The 20194-nt window shown below is 39.3% G+C and overlaps 1 protein-coding gene across 1 annotated transcript; it reads right to left on the bottom strand.

Moving 5' to 3' along the window:
• Positions 1-794: 794 nt before the first annotated feature.
• SLC38A4 (solute carrier family 38 member 4) lies at positions 795-16262 on the bottom strand. The gene is made up of 15 exons (XM_010198092.2): positions 16125-16262; positions 14836-14926; positions 13470-13585; positions 10425-10498; positions 10206-10298; positions 8841-8922; positions 8669-8751; positions 8503-8561; positions 7841-8119; positions 7639-7718; positions 6428-6528; positions 5354-5478; positions 2646-2790; positions 2003-2100; positions 795-896 (listed from the first exon to the last, which is right to left on the bottom strand). The coding sequence occupies exons 1-15, from the start codon at positions 16241-16243 to the stop codon at positions 795-797; spliced, it is 1647 nt and encodes a 548-aa protein (XP_010196394.1). The 5' UTR covers positions 16244-16262.
• Between the last annotated feature and the right edge of the window lie 3932 nt (positions 16263-20194).

The following is a 20194-nucleotide window of genomic DNA, read 5'->3' as shown; positions in this document are numbered from 1 at the left end:
CTCCTTAAATTCTCATGAGAATGGAAGACAAGTTTCTATGGAGGATACAACTTGTTCTGTGATGCAAGCTCACACAAGAATTAAAAAAGTAAAAAAAAACCCACAGCAGACATGCCTGATGTTTCCAGCACAGGCATCTTTAATGACAAAACACAAATTCTCAGCTGTTCTTCAAGCACACACCCGAGCACAGAGTCTGTGCAAAAAACCATAATTGTGTACGACGGCCATCAGCTGCCAAGGGCAATGAAATTGGATAACAAATCTGATGCTCAGCTTTGTCCACTGGCTTGTCAAAGCCATTGTCTTTCTCATAGACAGGTTGGTAGGGAGCAGTCACCATACAGATCCCCTACAGAAACTGTACCCTTTCTCTTGGAACCACTCCCATGAGCTTCAGATGGAAAACAAGGCACTAGTTGGTTTCCTGGCCATTATTTTTCCAGGGCTCTAGGTACTGTGGTTATTAGCATAATGGGAGATGTTGAAAAGGGTGATATCAAGCTGTTTTTGAGGACTATGCACACAGTTATTTTGGTTTTGAAAACAGAAAGCATCCACACCACATACTTCATTTCACCCAGCCAGAAATGCTAAGCTCGCGTTCCTAATGCATAAATAACAATCCTTCATGAAAGGATGACGTAGACTTCCAATGGGTTCTAGTGATCTTACCAGAAACTGTCTTTAAAATACTGCAGTTACTATCTGGGAATGACAGTCTGTTTAGCTGTCCTTTAGAGCACAAAATACAAATATTTATGGTATAAAAAGCACTTGGTTTTCTCCACAGGTTAGTGATGTCTGGAACTTGGGGGATTGGAAATCCAATCCATTATAATAAGAGTCATACTCACAATCATGAAGATTATGCCAAGTATGAGAAAAATTAGAGCCTGCAATTGGAAAACAAAATGTTATTAGAACAGCAAGTGACTGACTAGGCTATAGTTCACAGACTGTCCCACTGGAACGCTATGTAACATACAGAGTTTGGGGCACTCTTGGCGACTACAGCCCAAGTAATATCATAAAGGACTACTACTTTTGTGGAGCTTAAGTTTACTATAATCTGTCCACACTTTACAATAGTCTGCCTCACAACACAAAAATGAATATTGTATGTGATCTCAATGCAAGATATGAAATTCTAGGTGTGTCTAACATACAGCATCGTGAAGAATGAACAGAGACATGAGCAAATATTCACAGTCTCTCTCTGACAACTCCAGAAGTCATGGTCAGAAATTATTTTATGATGACAAACCTTTTATTTTTTACTTGCTATATTTATCCATTGAACTTCCATAGTTTTTGTGAACATGTATATATGTATGTCTGCTTACATTGTGTGCCTGCAAATGTATTTAATCAATAATTTTTTCTGATTGGATTTTCAAAAGACTTCTCCTTGGTGTTATTGTTAAATGTGCAGGTAGCTATAGTTGTTCAGGAGGAAAGAGACTGCTGTGGCAGACCAGTACAACATATAAACACATGCTGTGTATGAGTGATAGACCTTCATATACGTCTCCTGTAGGTGTAAGGATCTATCTCAGTGGGGAATTCATTATTACTTCACTATCTCTGCAGTACATCTTTCTTTTTAACCTTGACTTCAAATCTTTCAGTTAATCCACATCTGGCCTTGCAGTGTGAACTGACTGCTCTTTACATATTGTCTCAGTGTTACTTAGGCAAGTGCAGGTGTTAACTAGAGTTTAGATCAGATTAAACAAATGTCCTTTTCTAGTGATTTAGGATATACTTTAATGTAGACACTGGTGTGTAGCAGAAGTAGTAGGGCACTAAAGACTTTGGCTTGTGAAGCCTGGCTCTCCATGCTAAGGTGAATCACACTACCCCACCTATATTTTGAGTGAAAATCTACCATTTATGAGCAATTGCCAGATGTTACAAGTTAAAGAACTGGGTATTTGTGGCCAGCAGAAAGCACACACCCTCCCATCCTTCTTTTTGTAATTGCTGCCAGCTCCCTTACCCCGATCTTCTGAGGAGATCTCAGGGGCTCCTTCTCAACGAGCCGCAGGTAGAAGGCAGCAGGGAGGATGAAAATCAGCATTGTAGCAGAAGAAGCACCTGGAAGAGAAGGCAGAGCTGTGTACCATGATGTGTGACACTTAGGCAACATGATGTACCTACAAAAGAGAGTGTAATGGGGAGCCAGTTGCTTTTCCAAGACCAGCTGCACAAAGGTCTTCCTCTGTGGATAGCATTCATCTGGAGCTGTAGAGCTCATCAAAAGAAATGTGTAACTTTCTCCTTTTTCTAACATCACTGTTTGGAAGTCAGTGTATTTTGTCTAGGCTTTAGATGCATGAAAACCAAAGATGATTTCTCCTCTACACACGCTAAATGTTTTCTTTTTGTCACAATGGGAACTCCTTACCAATTTTTATACCAGCATTATTGAATTCCTTCAGCCTCTTGCAAAGTAGCAACAAAACTGGGTAGCATTAATGTAGTATCTCAGCTATTTGGGATTTTTTATTTCCCTTTTAACTTTAATCTGAGTTTACATTACTCTATTGTGAGATCCAAACTGAGATTGTTATTCAGTCAGTGAATGTAAATATGTTGTGGAAAGGAATAATAAACTAAATGAAAGTATTTATGAAACCTACCAATAAATCCAAAGATGTCTTTAATAGTTGGGACAAAAATTACAAGCAGGTTGTTAAAAGCAAGAATTACTGCTGCAATCAGGAAATGTCTTATCCAGCTGAATGGCCTTTTGGGAAACAGCAATGCACTGATAGATGAACGGATCTGTAAGACAAAAAACAGCAGGGAAAGTAAAACAGCAATTCTTTAATCTTTGTTTTTCAGATTTTAAAAGGATCTCTGCTAGAGACTTCTGCTGTGAGAAATTTGGACTGAAGATATGTGTTTTCAGTCTTTGATTCCCCTAACGTAATCTCACTCTGATGTAGGTTTTTAAGAACTGAATTCACAGTTTAATGTATAAACTCAAATATTTGCAGTGTAGAAGAAAGTCAAGTAAATAGGGTGTAAAATCAGGGACATGAAATGTGTCCACCTGAAAGATGCTAATATCAGCAAAAAAGCCCGCAAAGAACCCCCACTATGAATAGTAATCAGCAGGCAAAGAATGTATGGGTGAAATATGAGTTGCTGTGTTCCTGAACCTAATCCCTCTGAAAATCCCACAAGAGTTCTGTCATTTACTTTTGTGAGAGAAAGAGCAAGCTGTTGTTTTACTTTTGTTAAATATATACATGTATTCATCTCAAAATAAAAGCTTATTTTTCAGTGTCACTTGGAAATTATAATCCTATAAACTATTGCAGAGGATCCTTTTTGCTTTGCTGACTTTCTCACACAATCCAGAGAGTGTTTTCTTTGTTTTTCCATCAGCAGAGATGGTAAGTAGGAAAAAGGTCAAGAGCAAATCCCTTTGGTGGCTGTAGATAGTGTTACTCTGAAGTACTGTGATTATTTTAAAAGATTTGGAATAGAAAAGTTGATAAAAAATGTTTTTACTCTGAAAAATCTCAGAACTCACTTTTGTTTGGTTGTTTTAAAATAACAGACAGCTGTTTCTGTATGATTTTGGCAATTCAGTAAATGTATGGGGTTCTGTCAGACTTGGAGTTTGTCATTTGAAAACACAGCATAAATTTTACATTTTATGTTTTTCAGGTTGGTGTGAACTGATATTAGGAAGAGGGAGGCAGAATGCAAAATTTGATCCAGCTCCCAAGTAGATGTAAATCAGCTTTATACCATCAAGGAACCGTTGCCTGCGTTCCTCTTTACTTATTGTCGGCATACTGTGCATTATTTCTGCTGTGACATAGTCCTTAAAATGAAGCTATGAAATGGAAATATTAGTGTGACTAATGGTAAATATTTATTTATTATCAATTAAATGATTATTTTAAAAAATAAACTGTGACTACTTTAAAAAAATAAAAATGTGATACTTTATAAAAAAGTAGTTGTTACAACTATATTGCTTATTTGGAGTAATTAGATCTGCTGAGCTGGCTATAGAAAATTGTTTGATACGGTGTCTTGCAATCAAATGATATTTTTTTAGGAGTTTATTGAGCAATTAATGCCAGGGTACGTAACTGCTAAGCCTTTGCTTACTCTTCAGATGTAAAAATGGTTATACAGAAAGCTAGAAATGCAAAATGCTACATCTGACAGACAGAAGCTTTTGCAATGCCCTTAGATTGTTTTACCATGAAGAGTCATCAGGTAGTTAAGACTAGTGTAAGTATTTAGTCCCTGGTTTAAACACACCATTTAAGGCAGAGCACTGGAGCTCTTTCAGTGACATGGACTGGTCATTCTATGTGCTTTATGCTACAATCATTTTTTTTTTTGTAGACAACCTTGAATGGTGATCATTGCTCTTAGGTATTTGTCAGCAAGCCTGGAAACAGTACCTACACAGATCTCGTGTTTGCATCCAGGACAACAGAGCAACAGGACCCCAGGGTTACTGCTGTCATCAGATGGGAACACTTTTGTATGATGCAGATTGCTGTGAGTCTGCCTACAGCAAAATGCTGGACTTGTATATGGCACATCACCCTCCCAAAACAAAAGAGGATCAACTATTTTCTCTCATGCTGTATAGCAGCTCAGTGAAGGCATGAGGGACAATCTGTACATTCAGGAGCCTGGAGGTCTGTCTTCAGGTGGGGATTGATCCCTGAGGAGAGTCAGTCCCTCTGCAGACCAATTTTTTCAGCTATCTTTCTGTCCCTGCCACTATACATAATGAGTTTTTCCCTGTGAACAGCATCTAGAAGCTCCAAACTTTGCTCAGACATCTGACTAAGTGTCTGAATCTTGACTGTTTTCTGGCACTTGGCTTCCTCCCTCATCCATAGGCAGAAGCATGTAATACATGCACAGGGCCTCTGTCCCCTCAACTTGGCAGTCAGGTCTGGCAGTCCTTCGCAGCCCATGGCCTGAGCTGCACGTGTCTGTCTTGAGTTTGGATGCTATAGTAGGTGCCTATATCTGTATTAGGAAATCTCATAAGCGATTTCAGCATATCCACAAGTCTTCAGTACTTATACTGCTGCTCTGATAAATACAGTAGAGAGAGGGCAATTGTTCCTGATTTATTTCTGATTTATTTATAAAACCTGATTTATTTCTGTTTCTCAAAGTTTGCAACCCTACCTACCTAAGATCTTTGCTCTGGTCAAACTGCATATGAGAAAACAGACTTCCCAAAAAAACCCCTCAGGCTTACTTTTCTTCAAAGTTAAAATCTGTCTGTGATGAGTATGTACAGTCAGTGTATATGATTAGCACTGAGTTCACCTTCAGTATCTGTCTTACTTACGGGGAAAAGGACAAGGGGCACTGTCAAGGTTACAGCCACTAGCACTGCCAGACGAACCGACAGCAAGAGGGTGTCGAAGGTGTACACTCTGGTGTACGTATGAAGTAGCTCATCTTCAACTTCTCCTAAGAAAAGGAATCAGAAAGGAGTTAAAGCACTTATGTGTTATCTGCACATAGAAAAGGATCTTTGTACTGCAGACAGATGAGATTAACTTTGGTCCAGCTGCTGTCATCAGATACATATTATGCTCTAGGCGTGAAAGAGGAATTTTCCCAGTATGATTGATACAAGTTCATCATTCAGAGACAATGAGAAGAATATAGCTCTGAGGTGATGCTTTGTATTCCACTATCTCAAATGTCTTTCTCAAAGTCATTAAGTGGCCATGGAACCTGAAGTAAAAATAATTTCACTGATATGAAATAGGAAACAACTCAGCCGTCTGGGAACAGCTCCCTTCCACCTCCACCTAGATGTCCCCACTCTCAGACGGAGCCTTCTTGCCCCAGTGATAGAGAGCAGATTGTGCTGTGTCATTCACTTCTCTACTGTAACAGAGGAACCAACAAGGTAAAAAGAGGTGGTGTTTGCATAAAACAGTGTGCTAATACAGGGGCTACTTTGTTTACCTACCAGTTAGTCTAGCTTATCCATATTTTTTTACACTAGAATGATTTGCACCTGTTTTTCAGCATAGATGAAGCTGAACTAGTAGCGTCAGAACCAGGGTGAGTAGCACTTAGTAGTGTCATGTAAAACTCTTGAGCAGCAGAGTATTTTTAGTATGGTCACTCTTGGCCTTTGTCAAGAGCCAAGTTTACAGCAGCTAGTTGTCTGAGTTCACAAAACTAAGAGATCCACAGTTGATTCCCCTAGTAGGAGCCTCTGAACCTCTCATGAGTGTGGAAATCTCAATTTGACAGCTGGATAAGTCCCACTGCTTATTCAGTAGGTTACACACGGCATATTATATTTGAATAAAGCTTACACTTGAGCCTCAGTGTGATTGAACCATCTTTCCTGCTTTAAAATGAGAGGGAAAATTCTGCAGAGAATAAGACTTTGACCTACCGTAGAAGGTAAGGTATCCAAAGAGGGCAGCCAGAAGATACATGACAAGCATGCCAGTGATGGAGATGTTTGAGACATTCTGCATCCGCTTTCGAGAGCGACTGAAGTAGGAGAGAAGAGAATAAAATAACAGCACTATTTTTATAAAGCTTCTATTTTTGTAAGAAGTAGTCTGAAGACTCATAGCTCTACTGGTATTCTCTCACTGTCTACTAAGTTTGTAGCAACTGTACTGGTTATACAAAGCTCTTTGCTTGAAGCTCTGCAGCTCTGTGCAGAACAGCACAAACTTCTAGAAGTGTAGTGAAATTCCATTTCTACAGCTTATGTACTGGCAGCATGCAGATGTCACACATTTTGTGTGTCATTATCTATATACTATCAATCTCAAATGGTGTATTTTAAATAAAAAATGAAGTGACTAAAATTACAAGGCTTGTAACAAACAAGAACTTTAAACCAATTCTATATGAACATACCCTTATATCTACATAAGGCTGTTCTGCAGGTTCAAGAACCTCCTGCAGGCCAACCCCTTTTTTCTGAAATCCTTTGGTTAAAGATTTAGTGTAAGAAAATCTTTGGTTTGTAGGACTTGGAAGCATGTTCCCAAGTCATGTGAGAATTTTTATTTCTTTTGGGTTTAAACCTTCTGAAAGAGGAGGTAATGGGTCTTGGCTGCCTTGACCTCCTGTAATATAATTCTTGCTTTAGAACAAATGCATTTTCTTACTCCTTGCCAACTGTCAACTCTGTGCTGATTTAAGCAAGTGCATTTGATTTTGGATATTTGATAAGCAAAATAGGGTGGATGAGGGGCCTGTGTAAGACACTCAAACCAATGGCATTCAAAGAAACCTTAAGAGTAAGCAGCAGCTGATCCAGACACAGGACCCATTAAGATATTACTAGAAACAAGAATTATCTGTTTCAGTGCAATCAAGTTCTCTGGTCTCTTTCACATAATTCAAAGGACTGTCCAGTTTCCTCCTTTCCCCAGTAAATACCAATCAGTGCAGCTATCGGAACAGGGTTCTCTGTCACCGAGATCTGATTATTAGGTCAAAGCAAAGCCAGTATCTGCTTACTACGGAAAGCAATATATCATTAGCAGGTGGCTGTCTACACAACAGCAATCAAGGCAGAACATGTAGAAAGTGATCTCTAGCTACTGTTAACTGGAAGTATGGGACAAAATTTAAGAACCTTACTCTTTCAGTTCACTGTAAATTGGTAGCACCTCAGGGTGGCATACGAATGCAAATGCCAGGATGGGTATTGCATAGGCAGTCTGTAAAATAAAGCTCCCATTAGTAAGAACGGTCACTGTTGTACCTCTGACTTTTGGCAGGCAACAATTTAGCTGTGGTACGAGTGGCTAAAGACATATTGATTCTCCAGAATCTCCCTTACCCTTGAGTTAAACACAAAGTATTTTGGCTGACACACGTCACTGCTGTCGCTGTGTGCTTCGTATTCTACACTACTTTGGTGGGAGGTATCTTTTGTCTCCTCAAGGACTGGCAGGTGCCCAGCTGTGTTGTCCATCATGAAATTCACACCAGAACTGAAAGACTCATTTGGTAACATAACCAGATGCATTGGCACTGTGTTGTTTGTGGCAGTCCAGTTTTCAGCCCCGTGGTCCGTGATAGGAAGAGGACAAGGTATCTGGAATTTCTTGAAGATTACCTACAAAAGTGTAGACAGTGTTATCAGAAAAGTACCACCACAGGAGATTATACTTACATCCAGGGGATGCCAATACAAGTATAGAGACACACAAAAAAGAGGGGAAAGAGAGGGATCAAGAAGTCAAATGCTACCACGTCTACTTCTTCTGCAAGTATTTGTTATTACTCTGCCTGTTGTCATTTATTTTTATTGTCTAGTGGTGTTTTCTAGGCTAATCATTTTTATTCTGCCTTTGCTCAACAATAGGCTCATGGGTTTGATTCACTTGCAGATAACTATTCTAAAATCCACATTAAATTGTCATGGTAAGTAACAGAACACCATTGCACAGTTTACAGGCTCTGTGTTTGCTTAGAGACAATACCCAAACGGTCACCTACCACACTGACAAAGAAAACCATGCAGGTCAGCGAAAAGCCACTTGTATAACCAAGATAACCTGTACAGCAAGAAGAAGAAAACAAAAAAACCAAACAGTTCAGCTACATGTAAATTTATGATCCTAATAGAAGTAAGACGTGAGGTTAAGTGAGCCATTAAGCTTACCTAAGCTCTTTAGAAGGGACAGGGGAAGAATAATCCCAACCGTTACAAGTATGATGAGGTAGTTCCCATTTAGATACCATTCCCTAAAGAGGAAGAGTAAAAAATGGCAATCACGGTTGACTTCAAAGTGAAAAAAATTCATCTGAGGTTCAAGCTGAGGAAAGGTACCTACCCAGAACTCTCCTCAAGTTTCATAAATGCTCTGATCACTTCAGGAAGTTCATATTTAATAATAAAGAGGTAGCTTGACATTGCTGAAAAAAAAAATGAGACAGACACTCAGTATTAGAATACAATACAGTCATTACTGAATTAACAACATGCTCAAATCACTATTCTGATGAAATTTACACTCTTCTTTATGTTTTTCTGTTCTAAATGTTTTCCAATGGTCACTGTCCATCCACATTCTATAGTAAGTTTGATTGTTACTGTCTCTAAATCTCTTAATCTACCTTATCCCTTCTATTTTCAGCTTCTTTCTTCTTATACTCTACTCCATATGTATAGATAAACCAACTAGCTTACAAGAATCCTGTTGGAAAGGTGGACTTCTATACATCTCATTTAAATGTACTGCAAGAAGGCACAGGAGGCCTCTGGAGACCTATGAATTGGTCTAAACAAGAAGACTAGAAGAATAGCTATTCCTCTTTAACAGGGAAGCGTCCTTCCTAAATTTGGTCACATTTGATATCTAGGCTTGAGGGATGAAAGGAGGTCCATACAACAGGATATTTTCTGAAATAATCAAAAAGTCTCTTGCAGTAGAGAGATGTGAACTACCTCCATCTGGGTAGGAAAGTTACCCTAAAAGGACAGTAATGATCTGTCAATGGAGATTTGCAAAGCATACCAAGTTCCAAAAATCCCCATAGCTTTCAGATAGCTTTCTCCAGTCTTCTAAAAAGTTTCTTCCAGGATAGTAAAAGGAAATAAGCTTTGTTACATGAATGCATAGTCCTACCCCCTACTACATACATTGGTAAGTAAACAGTCACCTTTTCTGACAGAATACAGGTTACTTGATAGATATTTCACAGGAAGTATCTTTGTAGAGAAATACTTTCAACAATCACTCTAAAACACTCCATACTTTAGGCAGATCACAATCTAACTCATTTCAAGGAGAGAATTCAGGTGGAAAAGGAAGTACTGAAGAGCATTTCTCTTCTGGAGAAGTCAGAATCATGCATTGTTCCTTTAATAATTTCTAAGTTGAAGCAGATGATGTCTCATCTGAGCTGTATTCAATAAAGAGAAATGGCCAACTCATTGAGGACAGTCAGCCAAACCCCTTTAGCCATCCTTAAACACTCTTCACACAGAATCACAAAATTCCATGCAACTAGCTTTCAGAAGGCACCAGCGATCACCAGATAGCTGAAACAAGGCAAGATGAATTGCTCCTTGTCCTTTATTACAATAAAGTATACTGTACCTGGCTCATCTCTGATGAGCCTTTTATCCACAGAGAAAAGAGAAAGCACTTCTGCTGTAGAAAAGCATTGTAAGTTAGGGAACTTTTGCCACTTACCTCCAATGTTCTGCATTGTAACTGCAACGAAAACACCACACTTCCCAAACCAGCCAAATGCCTTTTCTCCCAGCTTTTCATATATTAATGATCCTGAAAAAATACCCAAATGAAAAAGAAACGTGAGATGCTGTACTGGATGTATTTGATGTATTGCATTCCGAGGTAAAATACATGCATGCAGTAGAGATTCAGTTAGTTACAGTCTGATCCTCATACCTCCTTCTTTTGATGTCTTCAGTAAGAGGTGGACTGAGTAGAGTGACAGTATTGCTACACTGAGCAGCAAAACTCTGAAAAGCAAAGCAGAAGTCAGAATCATGAGCAGGACATCAGAGACATTCAGTACACTTGCTCATTCTCATGACATTCAATGTGTAAACAGCATTTAGTAAGTTTGTGGTTTGGACTCCCAATGCTAAATGCAGAAATAAGTTTCATCTGTGGCTTACTTGTGAGTGCAGCTACATCTTGTACACTCTAAAAGCCCCTTAAGGCTGTTTAAGTCCAGGTAAGCACCCATTCTGTGTTAACAAGACCCTACTAAATCAAACAGATTTCTGTGAAAGAGTCCAGTCTTTGGTCTTTACGTGCTCATGACCTCATATTTTAATCTCTCTCTAAAACCCCACCAAACTCAAAACATGATTGTGACCAGTTCACTGGCGGGCCCTGGCTACTCACTAATTTTTACTTTTGCCACATCATTATGATGTTGTTTTTTAGCTTGAGATACTTGTTTTGCAAAACACATCAGAAGTCTTGCATAATGCTAAAGTGCAGCACAACATTGGAAAACCTGATTTTGGAGCACTTGAAGCATACTGTTCTTGCCTAGTGTGCTTGAAGGCACTGGTGCCTGAATTCATTAATCCTGATCACTGCCACCTTCCTTCCACACAGCATTTATATTCTCTGTGATTTCAGGTATCTGCCTCTTGTGAACTGCTGAGGAAAAATGCAGTTTTATATGACGTTTTCAGGGAGCAACACTGTGAGCAGTATAATCCTCTTGTCATCAGCCTGCACAAGTATTGGTGCAGAAGGGGATGCAATGATAATATGACAGAGCTGGGAAATACAGATGTGCCTTACTCCATGGCTGAACCAGAGCTTGTGCTTTGCAATACACTGAACACATGGTTTGGTATAGCTGTAGGAAACACCGAAAGCCAAGTTCATAAATGAGTTATTGTCTAAAAATAGACAGAGGGCCTGAGGCCAGGTGGTGGCCACAAGACCATCACAATTTTCTCTGAAGTTTCTTTGCCCAAGAGAGACAGTTGGTGCTACAGTCTTCATGTGAGCAGGGCTGTCTCTTACGCTGTGGACTTGTGCAATATGCTAAGGGGAGGACTGTGTCTGAGGTCACAGTGTATCTTGTCAAGAGGGCATCTTTCTTGATTAGGAGCACCCATGCAGCTGCTGTTCAGAGACACGATGACATACAGGATGTGGTAAACCAAAGCCATCATGGTTGAACTTGATAAATCACACCAGACAGCAGAACAACGGCGCATGCTCTGTGCCATTTCAAACCTCTCCCATGGGAGAGGAGGATGTGAACTTCTGGAGACCTGAGTTTTAGGAATCCTCCTTTTGACTTCACTCTGTAGAACAGCTTCCTGCAGTACTTGGGCAACATGAGAACAGTAAATTAAAAAAAATTAGACAATGCTGCCAGAATCATCTAAATTAGAACCAATATCCATCAGTTTCTCTTTAGGAGATGGGATTTTTCTGTCCTGCTAATGTAGTGATCTGTGGAAACAAAGGAATCTCCAGCAAGTGGATGAATGCCATGAGGGTAACAAGATGTCCACATAGTTTTATACTCCTTCCTCTTCCAGAATGGAGAATGTTCTCATGCAGAAGGTATAGAAGCTGGACAGTAAAGAAAATGAGCTGTGGGTGTAGATGTCCTTTGTTTTCAGTGTTTAACACTCCATAGGGTTGCTTTAGCATTACTCCTTGCTTTGGCACTGCCGACAGAACTAATATCATTAGACTTGCATCAGATTTTTTTAGGCACCTTGTGAATGAACAGAACCTTGAAAACAGCGATATTGCAAAAGCTTTTTTTTTTTTTTTTTTTTTTTTTCCCCTTTTCCCTAGAGTGTCTTGATCTATCACAATTTTCTCTCCAGTAATATTTTATGGCTGTACTAGTTAGTACAAGTGCTCAGAGAAAGTAGGAGGAAAAAAAAATTCTCCATTTTTCAGACTCTAGCACAGTCAATTTTAGAACTAACTTCCAATTTTGTATCTGCAAATACTATATCTAAACCATTTGAGCACAGGTGCTGGAAAGTACTTACCCAGCAAAACATTTGCATCTACAATTAATTTTCAGTTAAAAACTCTACTGGGAAAGCAGAAGGTGTTTCTTAGCAACTGGAAGCTACACGTAGCATTTCAAATGCTGCTGCTGTCATAGTTACACAATCTTCAGAAGAAAGAAGCTGTATGAAGGTAGCCATGCAACCTGATTTAAGGTCTCGCCAGATTTCAGTAATGTAAAACAATAGCTTGTTGTCATGCAGTACTGTCATGCTTTATTCCGTTCTCACAGAGGATTAAAATCAAGGCTTCAGTTAAAATTAGAACCAATTATTAAGAAAAGAAAAGTAACCTTTTCTTTTAATACAATCTGTCTCATTTTACATGGTTAGCCACAGATTAAAAAAACTTCACATGGCTATCTGTTACTGTCTGTCAAACGCCATTTTGCATAGATGTGTCAGCCACATACCACTGCTGTCATCTGTGCACACTGAATACAAATAGACCTCAGAGAGTAACATTAAATCTGAATAAATCTGTGAATACTTTTGCAGTGAAAGCATGCTGCTATTTCAGACATACTGAATATTCTTCATCCGTTTCTACATAATGATTAGATAGTTGGGGTGATGTAAATATATACTTTATGGGTAATTTATTTTCCTTATTGAATTCCCATACTGAACCAGCATGATTGCTGTTGTTATTTTAGGACCAGTGTACTGTTCTTCCCATCTGGTTTTTGACTCCACAGTATCAAATCATAGCTGTGTTCCTGATACAAAACAGGGGTAATAATAAAAAAAAAGGATTTGTCAGCAGTGGACGGTTCCTTGTGGTGCGACTAAAATGTTTTCATTATAGATAATCCTACAAAACTTTTCAGCTAACAAAACAAGCTTAACATGCCTCTCCAACCACACAAACTTTAGTTCCAACTCCTCACTTATGTTCTGTTTTATTTTCTTTCTATGTACTTACATGAAAAGGATAATTCCTGTGTTGGCCATGGCATAGGAGAGCCCCAAGATACCACTGCCCATAATGGCGTTGCTGAGGTTGAAAGAAGACATTCCAAAGGAAGCTCTGCCCCGGTGCTGTTGTGAGTAAGAACAAAAAATGGGAATTAATGTGCATTTTACTGAGCACAACAGGCTAATTATTCTCATTGCTGGTTTTCCCTGTATTGCTCCCTTGACTCTTGGAGATGACGTTTTGTCAATGCTCCTGTGCCCATAGGTGCTTGCCACCATAAGGAGTCTCTTTTACTCCCAAAAGCAGCTGTGCTGGTAGATATTTACCTCTTTCTGCTCTCCCTTTGCCTTGGTGGGGAGTAGAGCTACGTTCCTCACAAGTGACTGAGGTGACATAGCCACAGTTGGTGGTGTTGGCTAGTCTTTCTAGGAATACATGCTGTTATCTAATGGATTTCCCAATTATTGATTTAATTCAGGTGATTTGTAAAAAGCAATTCAACTGATTATTGAAGCTTTCTCCAAGTAGAGTGTGCTTATTTATTTGAGGAACTAAAAATTTACCTGGGTGAGAAAAGAAAGAAGGGCTCTGCAGATTGAGTTGGAAGCAGAAGAGTGGAAGAGGACATAAAACGAGACTGGGAGGATAGAGAATACAGCTCTGAAATTTAGCTTGCAATCACAAATAATTCTTTTTTGTTTTATTTGATCAGTCTTAATAAAACTTGTAATGTGACAACTAAAACATCTTTCTTTCCACCAAGTTCATGAAAACTTTGAATAAAGCTAAATCCTGAGTTGAAAGATACTCCCCCCCTACACACACCCCAGGAACCAGTGGTGTGTTTCCATTTGCACATGGAGTTGTCTCAAGAGTTACAGCATGCAATTTTCAGCATTGTAAAGCCGAATATTAAGGTCCTTTCTTTAAAGCAATGTAACTGGATGTGAATTAATTTATACTGATGCTGGAAAAAAAACAATACAAATATGCATGTGCTAAGACCCAACTATACCTTGATAAAGGAGAAACAGAGTTCCCCTGAACCATATCTCCTGTCAGAAAAATAAGTGCAGACCACCCCATCTGAACATCTTGGGTGAGATGACGTGGGTGCTATTAAAGTCCAAGTATGATTTGAGGATTTTTTCTGATTACTTGAGAAGGAAAGACACAATTTTACTTGCAAGACAACAGAAAGCATGTGATCCATGAACTGTTAGCAAAACCTGTTTACTCTTCCAAAGCTGAGATTGTATTGATCAAGATTCAGAGTAAGTTTTTTTACCGAAACTTTTGGAAAAAAAATTCAGGTCAATAAGATTAACTTTGTAATTACCCTTAAAAATGAAAAAAAAAAAACCCAACTTACATATTCTTCATTAAATTCTTCCAAATTCTTTTTACCCAGATATCCATTTGTAAGGAACTTCTGACTTTCTGCATCATCACTAACAAATGGACTGAATATGAAGAAAAATAAGAAAACATTAGACAAGGTTTACAAGACACATTATGTTCAAGTAGTGCTTTTTGTCATTAATGGGAACTTTACTTTGGCATTTGTAGGAATAAAGAACTGGTAATCGGCAAAAAATGTAAACCAGCCTTCAGAGTACGAGACTGATTGCTGGTGAGTGAGATAATGTTATAGAACGCCCAGTTGCGAGTGTGAGGAGCAGCAGTGTGAGAGTGGAAAACAGGCAAAGCCTGAAGGTCAGCAGGATGTAAAAGCAAAACCAGATATTATGTAATTGGCAATAAACTGGGGGCTTGCATACAGCAGAGCAGCACTTACTCATGGAAATGCTTCCCGTTCAGCAATCCTGAGAGGGTTTAGTTTCAGAGCATCACCCTGATCGTGACTGTCCCGAGACTGGCAGGCATTACAATGAATATTTAAAAAATCTGTCAGAAAAAAAAGCTTCTTTTCTTTTGTTTCTCATGTCCAATGGCAAGTTTAATAGGTCTTTGGTTTGCCATGGAACTTAGATTTAAACCTAGTAATCTTCAAATTATATATGATTACAGGTGTTGGAAAGTAATGATTCCTTGCTGCCAGCAATGTGCTAAAGCTGAGCACGTACTTCACATCCAAGGAGCAAAGCACCTGGCAATTGCCCTGTTGTGCCAGGGGGTTCAATAAGCTGAGAGCTGGAAGCCAATGGCTGATTTTGAGACATCTGTCTCAGGCACTCGGGTGCTGCTGTTGTGGTGGGTACTGCTGGAGATAACTGAGGGTAGACTGTCTCTGTGAGAGCACTGGACTGCTGCCCTCCATATTTTGCCCTAGAAAACCTTACCCCTCTCAGCATGCTCAGGTTGCACTGCCCTGCAAGTGTATTAATTTACATGTATACTATGTGACTGGAGTGGTTGGAAATTGCCAAGTGTGTACTTTGGACTGGGAGTCCGTAGAGGTCACTTCAGACATAGACAGGCAAAGGAACACCCGGGCTGGCTCTACTGTGCTGGGCACACCAACCACCAGGGATGGCTTAGGGAGGGTCTGTGTTGTAGGAAAACCCCAGCTACACAGTCACACTTATTTCAATGTATTTTCTAGGAAATGTTTTAAGCCCCAGATGCCATTAGGGAAGCTTGTTTTTTGGTTACTGCTTTCTAGCCTTAGTAGAACAGCTTTCCCATTTAAATGCATACCTCCTAATTGCAGCCTTTTCTGAATCCACCAGCTCCGTGTAGTTGTCTTCGAGGCTCTCCCCACTGTTGCTCTGATTATCGAGTTCAATGTTGACTTTCTGTAGCTCCATGCGATCCATTAGAGCGGTCAGCGCTTTCCAGCACACACACGCTTCTTCAGGGTAAACAGCACTGCGGGGTCTGCCTGTGGGTCCTCTCTATGATGCGGGGACTGCCAGAACACTCTGTTCTGCAAACAAAACACAACAGAACTCATTAGAGTTTTCCCTCAAATTAGATAAACCGTTGTGAATTGTTGGGTTCGTGTTTGTTCTTTGTAATAGCATTAAGAAGGGAAACCGTTGCAGACTGGGAAAATTCCGGGCAGGCATAATGTCCCTTTATGTGCCAGCGCTTGGCCCTTCTGTCTCCCTTCAAATGGTAAAGAGTGCAGCGGCCAATGGTTGCACAGTGGATGGCCAGCATCTGACAAAATTACAAAGTCAGCAGGAAATAATTTCTTGAATTGCTATATTTTAATTTCTAAGGGAGAGTAATGCAGAAGTGCTTGCTATTAGAAATTAAGTAAGTAGATCAGGCTTTTCCTGACACTGCTTTGAAACACGGACTCTTAAGGGAAATACTCAGTGTTTTGATTGTTCTGCTGTAATATTGGTATTGAGAGAGATTTAAATGTTTTCAAGATTTGTCCCTTTCACTGTGATTTGACATAGGCAAGGATTTCTGTGTGGTAATTAGGAGGTGTGATTCTGATATGGCGGTTTCTGGTTTTCAGTATATCTGTGTTTAGTTCTTACTTGTCCCACAATGAGAAGCTCTGTCTCATACAGCATTATTACATGTATACAAGACTGACTATTTTGTTGGAAAAACTCCCACCTTTTACAAAATGTATGAATAAATGCTCAACTCTCATTTTTTTATGTGGAACAAAGGAAACTGTACAAACCAAGGTTATAAAGAGGACCTCTCTGGGATTTCTGTGGCTTTATGTTACAGCCTCATCTGCAGACACATAGTTACATTCATTTACTCATTCCCAGATTCAAGAGGAAAATACTGTGCAATAACTGTTGTAGTTTTACAGTATTTTCTCCTTCCATAAGATATTCCTTGATGCATTTTGTATTTCCACTTCACAGCTTGGGAGACAAAGTGGCAAACTTTTGAAGGGTGCGAGCACCAACCAGATAGCACATAGCTGGCACACCTGGGCCCAGGATTGCAGGCTCCTGGCACACTACCAGCTACCTTGCAATCAGGCACACCACCTGAATCTGTCACATTTTTCATAAGTATCACGTGCCAAATGCAGACCAACACTGAGTAATAATAACATCAGAAAACACTGAAATTATTTCTGTTTGGCTCCTTGTAACACTAAACATGCAGTTTATTTGACAGCCTTTTTCCTGTTTTTGCATTTGTGGATATATAGGTCCTTGTTCAATGGTCAGACCTTCACTATCCTCTGCTACTGATCACATGCTGTTCTAAAGAACCTCTACAAACATATTTTTAGTGGCAAAATGTTAGAGAATGTGCATTTAAATTGTAAAAAGAAGCTTTAAATATCAGTCCTGGAGGCTAAACCAGACCCCGGGCAAGAAATTAAAGTCAACTTCTTTGCCTGTTACTAAAAATGTTCACCCAGACCAGACAACTGAAAAGGAAAAGCAATATCAGAGTGCATTAGGAGATTTCCTACCAGAGAGAACGGCTGTGTTTACTCCTTTCTGCTGCCGCGCAGGGAGTGCGCGTGAGGGGACGAGTGACTCGGGCATGAGGGCAGAGCTGCCAGCACTTGCATTCCAGTGGCCAGGAGGTTCTGCCCACTCAGGATATGAATAACTCCATGAGGGAAAAAAATAACCAAAAAACCCCCCAACAGAGTCCTCCCAACTGTGGTTTCATTCACAGAGCTGTCTTCAAATGCAGATACTGTCCTGTCTGAGAAACAAAGTCCTTCCAAGTCCTGATGCTTATTTTTAATCTGTGTTCTAAAAGTCAGGCAGCCAAAACTGATTGCATTTAACCCTGTTCTGGTAAAGGGTAAATTCTCCCTAGTGCACAGTGCCTAATGCTTGTTGGAGAAACATCTTTTCCAAAAGTGATAGTCCAAAAAATATAGATCTTCAAAGAGTTGAGAAACAGAGGAAAAGTAAGCAAAAAAAGATGCCTGGAGTTTAGTTACACAGATATTAGACTGAGGAGGAGAGTCTGTGCAGCAAAGCAAACACAATTTGGAAAGAGGAGAAAAAAATCGACTGGAAATGCATATTACAGCATAAGAATCATCTGGACATTGTCCTGTCAAACATTTACATAACTAATCTGATTTATGGGTGCCATCTCAAGAGACTGTAGAATTTCTGCAGAAAGCAGGGATTTCTATTATTATTTTTTTAATTGGTGAATTCCTAAAAGTCTTTTGGTGAAGGTACAAAGTTTCAGATGGCAATATAAAATCTATTCAGAACCTGGTTTCTTGCAATTGTTGCTTTTTAGGGAGCAGTTGGCTGAGGTCAAGGGGTCTGCAAACCATGAGCAGACTTTAAATATAAATCTTGCAATCACTAGTAACTGTAATTACAACCAATGGTGCCTTTGAATTTCAGCAGGACTTGGTAGAGCTGGCCCTTAGTTGGTAGAAATCTGCATCTTTGAGTTCCTAACAAGTACTGAAGAGTTTAGGAGGATGGAGAGGTACTGGTTCCACGTGCCCCTAGGAATAGCATAGAAGGAGTAGAGCTGTTGCTTCTTCACCTGAGGAAGAAGTGGGGTAACCCTGTGTCTTTTGGGTCACTGCTCTATATGCAAGATATCGTTTAGAAAAAGGGAAATGCCCTAGCTGGCTCTATTTAAAATAAAATACTGACTACAGCTGTATGCTATACCATGCTCAAGCCCACTGCCAAGCTGATAGATGAGTGCTGGGTTGCAGCCTTGCAGGGAGTTATTGCTAGCTGGACTACAGTGCCTGAGTGATGGCCAGGTAGTGGGACACTGACGACACGACAGAGCACAGCCACCAATTTGACACCTAAACCCTGTTTTAGGCATCCAAATCCATCATAACTTGTCCATCTTCCTTTCCCTATTGAGGAATTTTGTAAGGAACCAAATGGATTTCCGCTTCTTTTCCCTTCTCTTTAGTTAAAATCAATACATTTCCTCCTTATGTTTGCATACAATAAAAATCTATTAGCTCTACAGCTTTCCTTAAACTTTGCTTCAATACAGTGATGATTTTTCTACCTGCTGTAGTATTTGGCTAAACAGAAAAGATTTGTCTTAAATTATGGCATAAAACCAGAAATGCTGGTTGCAAAAGACATTCACCTATTATTAGAGGGAAGCTATTTACCTCTATAAAACTAGTTTTCAAGTATAAAATACTGTTCTGTATAATTTATTATATAATGTTTTTTAGTATTGATTCAGAAAATGACAAAATTATGGATCTCTGTTCAGTCTGCAGTTAGGAAATTAGAGAACAGACAGCCATCATGTCATAGGTATGACTAACATTTTCATGGATTTTACAATATCAAGAGTTGTAAGTTCTACCATGGTATCTGATCTAGAAAATTTTGCCAGATTCTTCATCTTTATGATAGTGACTTTGTAGTGTAATATTCTGCACAAATACTTCAAAATTAAATAAGTGTTGTCTCTGTGAAATAAACAATTCAAGTGCAAAGCACACACACACACACACACACATAACTAAATTTAATTCCTGAAGAAATACAAAAGATGTATTTCTAGATAAATTACTATGTCAGTAAATCTTAAGAACTCTATCCTTAACATTGCACTTGTATTTACAGATTAACTACATTTCTAGTTCTCAATTTTTAAAGATATGGCCCGTGTCTAAAATACATTGATCAAATATTGTAAAGAAAAAAGCGTTAGATTTACCTCTGAGACAAGCAGGTTCTCTTTCTTGCTTGCTAAGCAGATTATATCTTTTAGGAATTGCACCTGCAATGAAAAGTTTGCTCATGTGCAACCTAGAGCAGTTGGACAGTGATTTAAAGACAAATGGGAGTGTATGAGATGAA

The sequence above is a fragment of the Colius striatus genome, chromosome 1, assembly GCF_028858725.1.
Source record: "Colius striatus isolate bColStr4 chromosome 1, bColStr4.1.hap1, whole genome shotgun sequence".
Taxonomy (NCBI): domain Eukaryota; kingdom Metazoa; phylum Chordata; class Aves; order Coliiformes; family Coliidae; genus Colius; species Colius striatus.
The sequence above is the reverse complement of the archived record's forward strand: the minus strand, read 5'-3'. Positions and strand labels throughout refer to the sequence as shown.